Below are 12,781 nucleotides of genomic sequence, written 5' to 3'. Positions count from 1 at the left end.
AAAAAAAAAAAAAAAAAAGGACTAACTGAATGAATCAGTATACTGGTTAATAAAATTGGTCTAAAACCATCAGGCAATTTGAATATGAGCTCCCAAAGGTTCTAGCTGGTTTATTGCTATGGGTAAAAACTATTCAAGGACAAAACTGAATATTAAAATTTGCTTTACAAACATGTCTTTAGTATTTAATAAATATGTAGCAGCTGGCAGGAAAGTAGAACATCCTTCTGTTAAATAACAGTTTATGTGTATGTGAGTGTGTATAGTTATTTCTGTCTTACAGCAAATTTCTATTTTAAAAGATATGTAGACCTTTTACACAGGTATCCCTTGATACAGAAATAGAAAACACAGTTTTGAAAGAAAGAGGGACACATGGGAAGGCGGTTTCAGTTTTGTGGGAATGTTTCTGAGCTTTCAGGGAAGCGATACCTTTTCCTCACTTTTTAAATGCAAAAATACTGAGTCCTTTCCATAGTCCTAAACATTGCTTTGGCAATTACTCTCCCAGTGGCTTTGGCTAGTCCAGCTGAATTCTCTAAACCACGCTTCTCCCAGCTGTATAATGCGGATAGTAATATTTACTCACCTATCTCATGGGAGTGTTATGGGGATTAATTATTTAATGCTTGAAAAGCACTTTAAAGATTAAAATTCCTAGTCGAATACTCAGTAATATTATTAAGGCAGAACCTCACTAATCCACACCAAAATTGGCAGTGTCCCCCCACATCTGAGCAAAGATTTAATAATAAGGCTGTTGAGCATGTTCTCTTATTACTAAAGCTTAATTATTATAATATAATATAATGGAGTAGATTTACTAATATGGTGTAAAGTGTAGATAATTACAGCTAAACTTCCATGAATAAAACAGATGAACAAACATTATCCCTGGTTTTGTTCACATAAACTGCCAAGCAGACTTGCCAGCCAAAGAAGGGAAAAGTCCCACTCACAAATCTTTTTCTAACTTTTTTTTTGTGGCTTCCTATACTTCCATCCAGTTGATGCTATTAGAAGATGTGCCCAAAATACAAGGCCTGAAAGAACGCAGCCATGTCTCTGTCTCCACAGCACCAGTTTCTCCTCTCTTCGCGTAATCCAGAGAAATAGGAAAAATAGGAATTCAGTAACATTTACTGAGTCTTTGCAGTTTGCCATAGGAATAAGTCCAGCCTTTTGCAGTTGCAGCATAACGTCCCATAAAATGCCTCTCCTGCTGCTCATTTCACAGTCTCCTCATTTGCAAATTTGCAACGAGCCCCCAATTAATAGCATGACTGCATCACTCCAACTTGTTCTTAATCAGAGTTAGCTTCCCTATGCGTCTCTGACGGTATCCTTGCAATACAGAGCTATGTATTGAAGGGAACAGTGTGAAGGTACAAACCGTTATGCCTGTGGCCTGGCCCAGTAATTCTCACTACAAAGGTTGTGCAGTAACCGCTTCAATAGCTAGACTCCAAGGGATCTAAAACCGGGTCCACATAGAGTCACAGAACCATTTAGATTGGAAAAGTCCAACCATTAACCTAGCAGTGCCAAATCCACCACTAAACCAAGTCCCTCAGTGCCACGTCTACACATCTTTTAAATACCTCCAGGGATGGTGACTCAACCCCTTCCCTAGGCAGCCTGTTCCAATGCCTGACAATCTCTTCAGCACAGTCAGCTTTCTGCAATGGCACGCGTTTCCTCACAGCAGACCAGAGCCACTCATCTACCTTTTTAAGTAAACAGTGATTTGGAGATGTCAAACTTCATACTCTTTAGAGGGACCCGGAAACTATTGTGTGTCCTTCTCTGGCCTGACATGAACAAGAACATTTTATTTTCGTACCTCCTGACAAAGATTCCACCTCTAAGAACATGAGCTGAACTTGGGCCACAGTGGCTTTGAACTCATTTACGTAATCTTTTAATTGATCTGTTGTTATCCAGGTGTAAAAAGTCTGGCTTTTTGCCATGCTCAAAAGAATCCATAAACAGCTATCTGTTATTTTAGGGGCAAAAGCACAGCCACGGAAGTACAAAAAGTGATACAAAAGTACAAGAGGCAATCAAGCTGTATCACAAAAGCTTTGCTGGTGGCCTGATGCTATGATACCCAAGACTAAATTAAACTAACAGGGCCTCTTATGACTCTCAACATTGGCATGGGAAATTCAATGAATCTAAATGGTCGTATAGAGAGTGAAATAAAAAGTTGTTATTCCAACCATTAAAGAGAAGGCGGTGAGCTTTGTCCATAGAGGGACCTGCAGTTGGTCCTGCCTCTGCTGTTCTCACTCTGCTGCCCCATGGTGGAATTCCCAGCTGATGTTTTTGGCCTGACCGCAGGGAGACGTTAGCAGCTCGTGGCCTCTTGTCAGATTTCTTATAGCTTGTTACTCCTAGATTGGGAAAAAACCCTGAGAAAATGAAATAGGTTTGTTTTTTTTTCTTTGACAATATGAGGTAACTGCCACTCTCCAACTGATGCTTAACGAGCATGACCATAGAGTATTTTGTTGAGCTACAGCAATAGATATGCAACCCAGAATTTTAAACATCTGGGTTTTCTAACAATGTGTAGTTTGTGTTTACTTATTAGGAGCTGAATATTACAATGTGACACTCATTTATTCGTCCGCTTCCATCTCGTTAGACGGTTTTCAGAGAAAATTGTCTCAGCATCCAAAGGCTATCAGATACCACAACAGCCCTGACAGCAAGTGTGGTCCCAAGGTCAGCTCTGCACCTTCAGTGCCCAGTGGCCTCCAGTCTGAAAAGAATTTGATAAAGAGAGATTAAACTATTTCTGCAGCGTCTACCCTAAGCAGGACGGGAATACTTATTCATGAGCTTTGTAAATAAGGATGTGTTTGAACCAAATTACATGTTTTGCTTAAGATCCTGCTGTGCTCTTAAGTGATAACCGCCAACACTCAGCACCTGCCAGAAACAACTGTCTAGGGGGATTTCATATAGAGCCAAAAGGCTCCTAATTCCTCACTTATTAAATACATTTTATATATTATCTACATACCTTTAATAATGACAGCTATTTACTGACCAGAGAGGATGTGGTACCTACTGGTAACACCCATTCTAGCTGTTATAATTAATAATTTTAATATTTAAGTTTAATTAAGTGTGTAATATCCAACTCTGAAATTATTCATTCTCTGCAGAATGTTTTTCACTAATACCACACATTCTATTAACATATTTATGAACACCTTTTATAACTTAATGTGGCTTAATTCTATTAATAAAAACTAATTTTAAAGTCATTATCTTTTTTAATTATACAGTAACGTACAATGTAGATTTTCCAGTTCCAGCACGGCTCTGGAAGAGAACTGCTGAGGTTTCTGCAGCTTCTGCTCTACTGCCTGACCACACAGAAAAAATAAAATATTCTTTTCTGAAGTGATGAGGTTCTTTTGCCTGACTGGCTCTGATCTGATAGATATGTGAGATGCTCAGCACTTCAAAAAGGGTACCAAACCGCCCGAAGGACCTAGTGAATGACAGTGCCTGGTTAGAGCAGCATCACTTAAGACTAGCACTTAGGCGGTCCATACACTTAATACTGATGCAGCTTGCTTTGGAGGATAAAAGCACTCTGCAGGCTGCAAGTTTTCACTTCAGCTGTTCACAGTATTAGTGAGTAATCCTACAACATTTATGCAGATACATTAACTTGATTCAAGGAAAAATCAAATTTACCAAGTTCAGTCAGATTAGTGAACATGGTCATTGGCTTAAATATTTAACAGATAGGTCTGTTTGCTAGATCCATATGTATTGAACAGGCTAAAATGGGTCTTGGACTGGGTGATAAATTGTGTATTCATAATCATCTGGCCTTAAGATTCACAGCCAGAAGACTATTACCGTAAATTAGTAAATTGATTTACTAAATTAATTTACCTGTTTCAGGACTGAAATATAACCAGTTTGTAAGTGTGGCTCTTGATTATTTTTCCCTCTCCCATTCTGCACTTTAGGTAGGTATTTCCTGTGTAGAAAATTTACCTTTTTTTATTCTTGCTATTGTAAAAGCAGTGTTAAAATTATCTCAGTCCTGCTGTAAGGTATGACTGATGTTGGAGAGAGCCAAATGATGCAGTGTTTAGGCATTATTACAAAATCACACTGAATTCTTTATGGATGTGATTTAAAGTTAAGGGGTGAACAACGGCAGGGTAACCAGGAGAGGGCTAAAGTTAGGTGCAGCACCCTAAGATCATCCAAATCCTGGAGACAATCCAGCCCACCTGCTTTCCAGAGCAGAAACCCTGAGCGTTTCTGAATTCATTAGTTATCATCTCCTGTATTAGCCTGAAAGGCCTTGGGCCACTTACCTGCAGTGACCCAGGCTTGCTAAAAATGGCCTGATGTGTGGCAATGGGTGTAGATCTCTACGTCCACCCACTCAGCTTTGATCCACAGCCTCCAAAAGGGCTTCCCAGAAGGAGCTTCCCAACATTGGTTGTATACACATTCAACAGACGAGCAGACATCTCTTTCCAGAGGTCTTCTGAGACACCTCTCTCTCTGACTCTGTAAGGCAATTAAATTATTATCTCAAGTGATTAGGACAGTAAAATACTGGTGAAGCAGTGCCATGATTAAACAACTAACTCAGGGAAAGGGATTTAATGAGGATCCACTGGGTATAGTGTTGTGCGGAATAAGTGCAGAATAAGAATAGGAACTCTCCAAGTCAGATCAGTCACTTCCCAAATTTCTTTTTTAACCATCTCTAAAGAATGTTACATAAAAAATTGAAAAGTGTTTTCATTCATAGCACTTTATACAGATTAAAGCCAACACAAATCAATGTGTGTGGATTTTTTGTTTCAAGAAAACATGCATCATTTTTCTAAAGGTTTTTTTAATTTTTTTCCTTGCAATATGCAGTTTTGCCCTCTCTGCCCCAAGTTGGAATTTTCCCTTTCTCTCTGTTCCCTTAGCTCCAAAAACAAGCAATATCATCCCTTGAGCTTCTGCCTATTTGGTCTTCCAAGCGTAACTAACAATCTGCTCTTTCTGAAGTGTGTTTCAATAATTCTCAAGTTAGATCTCTGAACATGAAAGCACTTTTTCTAACAAACCTCCATGCAGAGAACAGAAATGGTGATGAAAGTGAATTTTACCTGAGATGCGATCCAAGAGATCAGATGGCCCATGCACGGACTCTATGAACACCATCTCTGCTGTAAAAATATTTGGGGCATCTTCCACCTAATATCTAGGTAAAGTATACAATGGAAGGTGGATATAATGAACCCAAAGGACTGCACTTCAGTAATGATTAGTACCATGAAAAGAAGTGGAGCATCAGAGTATCAGTGGCACTGGAAACTGAATAAAGCAGGAAGCAGAGTTGTGCTTCCTGATGTTAGAATAGGTCAATGACTGAATTTTCTGAATTTTCTGGATGCAAAATTAAACATTTGAAGTTCACTGAAGAGATAAAAGTATTCCTCATTTACCCTACATTTACATTCACATCTCATCAGTTCTTGTGGACATCTGCAGAAGCCATGCCACCAATAGCTTCCAGTACTAGTAGTGCCCCCGCGTTCCAATAGTAGACCAGTGACAAAAATAAAAATGCACAATGACTTTGCCAACAGAGAGACTAGGCCTGACGCTGTTTCATACTCCAAACATCAATCTTTCTTAACCAATTATTCTACTTTTCTGAAAACACTAAGCACAAAATTCAGAAGTAAAAGATGCAGAGACTCAGAGGCATGTTGTATTCCTGTAGTCATAGAATCACAGAATCGCAGAATTGATGAGGTTGGAAGGGACCTTTAAGATCAAGTCCAACCATTAACCTACCCTGACAAAACCACCTCTAAACCATGTCCTGAAGTACCACATCTACCCTTTTTTAAAACACCTCCAGGGATGGTGAATCCACCACCTCCCTGGGCAGCCTGTTCCAATGTTTAATAACCCTTTCAGTGAAAATTTTTTTCTTAATATCCAATCTAAACCTCATCTGACACAACTTGAACCCATTTCCCCTCATCACTTGTCACTTGTCACCAGGGAGAAGACGTCAGCCCCCACCTCTCTACAACCTCCTTTCAGGTAGTTGTAGGGGATGATAAGGTCTCCCCTCACCCTCCTCTTCTCCAGGCTAAACAACCCCACTTCCCTCAGTTGTTTCTCATAAGACTTGTCCTCCAGACCCCTCACCAGCATTGTAGCCCTTCTCTGGACACAATCCAACACCTCAATGTCCTTCTTGTAGTGAGGGGCCCAAAACTGAACACAGTACTCAAGGTGGAGCCTCACCAGTGCCGAGTACAGGGGGATGATCCCTTCCCTAGTCCTGCTCACCGCACTATTCCTGATCCAGGCCAGGATGCCGTTGGCCTTCTTGGCCACCTGGGCACACTGCCGGCTCATATTCAGCCGGCTGTCAAACAACACCCCCAGGTCCTTTTCTGCCAGGCAGCTTTCCAGCCGCTCCACCCCAAGCCTGTAGTGCTGCATGGGGTTGTTGTGACCCATGTGCAGGAGCTGACACTTGGCCCTGCACTAGTCTTTCATGACTTTGTTAACTCAGTCTAGTTACCCTGACCAACCATCCTCAACCTTTGCAAAAATAAATGTGCAAAGCCAAAAAACCAAATTACTATAAAGCAGAAAAATTTTACTCTTAAGCAAAGTTACATTTTTAAGCTACTATAAACTTTCAAAGTCACCATGACATTACTGAGTACAAACAGGCAAGCAGCATAATAAGTGTGGTTACATTAAGATAGCAGGAAATTAGATTAGGTTTTCATTGCATCAGATACAAGACTTGACAATACCAAACACATCACTTAACTGTATGGGTGGGAAAGGAAAAGTTGTTCATAGCCTGGATTTATTTTGTAAAGGTATATGGCATGTATGTAATTTCTGTATATAGAATCGACATTTTGCACCCATAGCACACTGCCATCATAGCTTAAAAAAAAAGTGTAAGGGCAGTGCTAATGATGAAAAGGCTATCCCACCTGGATGTGCTCATGCTGACTGACCAAACGAAGGACCATATCAGAGCAGAAGGCACCTACATCCATTGATGTTTATTTGCAGAGCTATTGGTGTTGAAGGATCTGAATGTGGGTAAGAGCAGTGGAAGGGGAGCCAAGCAAATTGCAATTTTAAGCCAAGTAAAGTATAATTTGTGAGAAAACATTTGCATAGCACTATTGAATAATTAACAAGAAGCCCAAGTTTATAGCCAGAAGTACAGGGAGCCTGTAAGGTGGGGGCAGAGCCCATTGCCACTCACGTTCCGGGAGAGGCTGGGAGAAAGGGTGGCATATCGTGTCACATTTGCAGAAGGCTGACAGCTGGACAGACTGTACCAAGAGCTTTTCTAACTATCAAAACCTCAGAGAATCGTTTATTTCAGGAGACAAAGGGTGCTGTATGTCTGGGTTGTGGAAGCTCCAGGATGAAAGATTAAAGATTCTTTGAATATTCTGAAATATCCGTCCTTAGAGAGCGTTAAAGACAAGCTGCAGGAGACCAATGCAATCAGGAACATCACAGACATGTCAAGCTATAATGAGAAAGAGCCAAATGCATTCCTGGTGTAGCACTGCCAACATCAGTGGATACTCACCAGGGGACAATTTGTCCCATTTTCATTATTAGCAGCATCTGTAAGAACTGTTTGCCACCTTCTGGCAATACATAATTTCAGACAAAAAGGGGGGGGGAAGCACCATATTTTTTATTTAATCAAAAACTCTTTGATTCCTTAGGAAAATAATTCTGGGAAGATACAAAAACAGCTGCTTAGACATTTTAGGAAATGTTTCATTCAGACTACTGAAAGCATTCAAAGCTTTAATATATTGTTCATTATTCACATAGTTTGGAAATTAAAAAGGCATTGAGAGTTTATTGCACTTAAATAATAAAATATGGTGTCATTTTTACATTACTATTACATTTTAAATAAATCAGTATTGGTACTTTACGGTTAATTTTATGTGATTGAAAATCCTACATTCCTGATAAACCACCGAGCAATTATTTAAAATATTTTGATGCCAAAGGAGAACCTAGTAATAAGTCCGAGGTCTAATCTCTGTTGACCTGAGATCTTGGCAGAGCAGATAAGCATAGCAAGACTAGACCTGGCAGAATCTTTGAAGGGCAACCTGTAAAAAAAACATAAGTATTGCAGGAAATTAGATAAATTTATCAGTAGGCTGATCTTTCCTCTGACGTAGTACCTTGGCAATGCTCAGAAAGTAAGACAGGCAGACCTCTCTTCTTCATTAGCAGTAAAGCCATGTTTCTTTTGCTAGTCATTTAGGCGTAAACCATCAGCAAGCACTGGATCCAGGTAGAAGACTAGGCTTTAGTTAAGAGAGAAGCAAGTAGACACATGAGAGCAGTACCCTCATTTCCACTCCATTGAACGTGTGTAAGCTGATGTAGCAAAGCAAACAATTCATGTATATGGCAGTTCTACCTCAAACAAAAAAGCCTTTAGACAGAAAACTTCTGCTCCTGATATTTTCCCCGTGTCAATCCTCCTCCAAAATGGCTGTGTTCGTCTCCTACTTGTCCTCCTACACGCTCAAGATCTTGTGTCTGTGGTGTCTCTTACTCAGTTAGCAATTTACTCCTTGCCTGGGAGTTATGTGAAACAGGTCGTAGGTGAGTCATTCTTACACATCCCATGGAGAAGTGCTGCCAGCCTGCATGACAGTAGCTTGTGGAAACTAAAAGCCACCCAGAAAACACCTACTAAATTGCACCAAATCAAATGCCATCATAGTGACAGATTATAGTGCTGCTCCCAACTCATTTGTCTTGTCTAAATTAGTAGGTCAAGGGAGGTTTTCTCCTTTCAAAGAAGAGGGGAAGACATCTATTAGCCTTCAGTGAGATGTATACCTTTGAAAAACAATTTCTCCCACAGTAAGGATGATATCCATGGTGACAAAGTCAGAAACAAATTTAAAACTACATTGTCCCTAAATCTCTCTAGCAGTTCCAACTGAATGCAATATCCGTGACTTCTGCTTTTAAGTTGTTTGGGCATTAGTAGTTCATGCTCTATTAAACAAATACTGTCTTCAGTTCCTCCCAGAGGTGAAGGGAGAAAAAAGTAAAATGGTGGCTCTGTCTCTGGTTTAATATGCTTGCAAAATGTTTTGAGATACTTCAGAATAACAGACAGTAAAAGTAGGTTATGTTCACAATTAACATATAGGTTTTATATTAAGCTTTAAAACTACAGAAAAAAAACATATTCAGAATTATTAATAACTCTCTCCAAAATGCAGCTATAGTCTCAGAATAAGCATAAAGAGAAATCATTACTCTAGTTTCTCTACAGAATAAAATTTTGCATTTCTCTCCTGTTTATGTTTGTTATGAAAAAGCAATCGTTTTAGTGCTGGTTGAACAAGTCCAAATGAACCCTTATGGCTCGAACACAGCTCTTTAAAAGGTTTTTCTTTTGAACAACAGATTACTTACATTACTGCACTTTGCTCTACTCTAGTAATTTTGATATTTTCCCATAATGTTCAAACATTAGAGGAAATTCAGTTACAATACCCCCACATCAGTATTCTCCTCACTAGCCGGTGACATACTGCAACAATGGCTTGTTGACATTAACATCTACTGGGGCCGAGGATGACTTTCTACATAATTTCATTTCATTTGAAAGAAAAAAACAGGTTAGGTTGGGGTTTGGCTGTCTCAGATGAGGGTACTTAAACCTTACGGAAAGTCATTTTGTCAAGTTCTTACTTGCGAGTACTATATTGCCACAGAATATGAATGGCAGGTTTATTTCATGGCAGCTTTTCCCCCCAGCCCCTGGAAATACAGCCTATATAGCTGCCTCCCCAGCAAGAAGGCACACTATTTTAAACAAACTGCAGCCAGTGGCCCATCTGGGGTTCTCCCACAGCCAAACTCCCAAGCTGTGGCTACAAGTCTTCTTGCTTAGCTGGCCAAGTTGTTTTTTTCTTAGGGTTTTCTGAGGGAGAGGCAGAAATCCAGTAACGCATATAATATCGCACATCCTAGTTTATAGATATCTATATTTATATATCGTTACATGTAACACATAAATATGTTGATTCACTTTTGTTGAAGTAGGTTCTAACTCGATACAGTTTCTCACTGCAGCATTTGGTGTTTTTTCCCTCCCCTCCGAAAAAGAAAATAGAAACAAAAATATTAAAACTGTGTAGGGGGACAGTCCATTAATAAATCAGTTTTCTTGTCAGTATGGAATAAAACAGCAGGTCACTCACCCGCACGTCTCCTCCCCCAAGAGTCCCACAAATAACTGGTACAATATTCCCCTTCGTGCCTCAGAGAAGCCGTGAGAGTTGTTTGCCACCCTGGTTTTGAATGGTGGCCACCTGGCTTGTCCTCCTGGACAAGAAACAGATGATTTGAGCATAGTGGCACATTTTACTCAGAGCTGATCTTGTTATCCGAAAGCATCTTGCTTCTTCGGGCCATTTGATGTTCTTACTGGTGTGCACCTGATACTTCCCAAAGTAACAAGCTATTTCTGTAACTTCAGATGCTCTCAGAGCCTTGCACACGATCTGGTGGTGGCCCACTGCTCTTCACTGACACTCAGTGGAAAACATCAGCTCGGGGACAACTGGGAAAGAATACTGTATTTAAGACAAATATGTTGATAAGTCCAACGCTCAGCACTGCCTCTTTTCTGGGAAGGTGTGACAATGCCATAAAAAGCACAAATTTAATTTTCTAGGCGCCAGGTGGCTTGTTCAGTGCTAGTTTGGCCACCTCGCTGGTGCACACAGACAGTTTCACGCTGCTCAGCAGTGTCCAGCCACAGTTTTAGAGAACCAGGCAAAGTGACTTGGACCCCATGCATGGTCCCTGATTCAAGGGTTACCCAAAATGGGATTCCCTGGATTTCAGACCAGGCGCGTTGTCTGCGTCTCCCTTGTCCAGCACAGCCTGCGCTCCCGCACTGCCGGAGCACCGCTGAAGAGCAGAAGCAGCAGCCCATCGAAGCAGATGCTTTTTGTAGGCAAGCTCCTAAGAGCTGATCACTCTACGTGCATGAGCCTTCTTTTTATTTTTTGTTGCTCGAGTGCCAAGCAGGGAGCAGATGGTACATTACTCAGCCTTAACTGGAGGGTAAGAAAGTGTGATTTTTTTAAAAAAAACCCTCAGTTGAGACCCTCAGCCCATTTAGATTCCCAGCTCAAAGTTTATTTGTCTTACACAGAACTTGTACTTTCTCCCCTCTCAAATGCTAATCCTCTCCACACATATGCTCATTATGCAAAAGCATATGACAAACACCATCTGGGAAAATAAATAGCTCCTCAGCTAACCGCACAGCTCCCTCCCTTTACGTCACCCACCTCACTATTGTCTCTCCTATTTTTATCTGCAAGACAGCAATCACTCAATCAAGCTATTAGCTTAAAAGTGCTGTCTCAGTCAAGCAAGCTGCAGATCCCGGGCTGGGCAGTAAAATCCATTCCATTTTTCGAGATGATGTGAATCTTCATGATAATTTGAAGGCAGCCATAGCACTAAGAAAAATAACTGTATCTTTTAAAGGACAGTTGATATCACTGAGAGATACGAGTCCTGACCCGCCGAAGTCCAAGCTTGTTTTTCAGCTAGAAGGTTACATTTTCTCCCCCCATGAACTATGCAGCTCTTGCCACAAGTTCCACCTCATTTCCATGGATCCCCAAGATAGTCCTTCATCTCTGACAGATTATTGCTCATACCGTTCAGAGCCAGGCAATGGTGCTAAACAGGGAATGACATTAGCCAAGTTCAGTGATTTCTCTAACCTCTGTGTAGACAAGCAAGAATAGGAGCCGCGCTGTCATTAGTCATGATGGATTCATTGTCTACCAGAATGTTAATCAAAAGAAATGAGGATCGTGTATGCAAGAGGAAGGCATCTCAGAATATTCTGTTTTGTACCGATGGATTAGGAAAATTGTCATGATTCAGCAAAGGAGATATCTATTTAGCTAAATTAAACAAGATCTGCACAATCCAACCATATTGTGTTGAGGCTAAGTAACCAGGAGACATTCAAAATGCACAGCCAAGAGACTCAGCGGCTGAGGCTGTGATATAAAGGCAGAGCTTTTTAAGTACCCTGTAAGAATTGTGGGGCCATAAACACTGCAATATTATATCTGTTTAGAAAATATATGAGACAGAACTCAATGATGACCTTATCTGAGCTACAAATTCTTGTCAATTATTATATGCTTGTAGGGACATGTTTAATAGATGGCAGAAAGTCCTTCTCATTTGTCCTCGGAGACAGCGCTGATATTGCCCAGCTAAGAAATCCATTATAAGGCTACAAAAGAGGCAATTTGATTTCATGAGCACGTGCCTTTATTATTTCAAGAATAATTTAATGTAAGCAGAGGAAAGCAGAATCTGTATGAAAAAAGACTGAGGTTTTCAGCATTTGCCCTGTGCTACTAGCCCTGTGGTTCCTGCTTCCCCCACACTTTTGTTTTGGGAGGGAGGGAGATTATTTTTGTTTTCCTCCCCCTTGCCTCCCCTGGGAGTTTTGCCTCATCCAAGAGAGAGGAGGTTAAGTCTGGTATGTGGTTTGGGTGTTGATGTTGCTCAGAAGACATATGCCTATGCAATACACATGCTGTGCTGCTGAACACGGCCATAACTCCCTTCTCTTTGTTGTTACAACAGACGAACCAAACTCCTGGAGTGCTCCCTCTGCCACCGCCCCAGGTCT

General features: G+C 40.7%; 1 protein-coding gene across 1 annotated transcript in view; it reads left to right on the top strand.

Moving 5' to 3' along the window:
* The window catches only part of MAGI2 (membrane associated guanylate kinase, WW and PDZ domain containing 2), a 536,664-nt gene that overhangs the window by 522,100 nt on the left and 1,783 nt on the right, over positions 1-12,781 (top strand). Inside the window, exon 22 of the mRNA XM_009883000.1 lies at positions 12,736-12,781. This exon is cut by the window's right edge and continues 1,783 nt beyond it. Coding sequence (XP_009881302.1) covers positions 12,736-12,781 — 46 coding nt within the window. The remainder of the gene's footprint in view (positions 1-12,735) is intronic.

The sequence above is a fragment of the Charadrius vociferus genome, unplaced genomic scaffold (genome assembly GCF_000708025.1).
Source record: "Charadrius vociferus isolate BGI_N301 unplaced genomic scaffold, ASM70802v2 scaffold32, whole genome shotgun sequence".
NCBI lineage: Eukaryota > Metazoa > Chordata > Aves > Charadriiformes > Charadriidae > Charadrius > Charadrius vociferus.
Note: the sequence above shows the minus strand (reverse complement) of the source record. Positions and strands in the feature narration are given on the sequence as shown.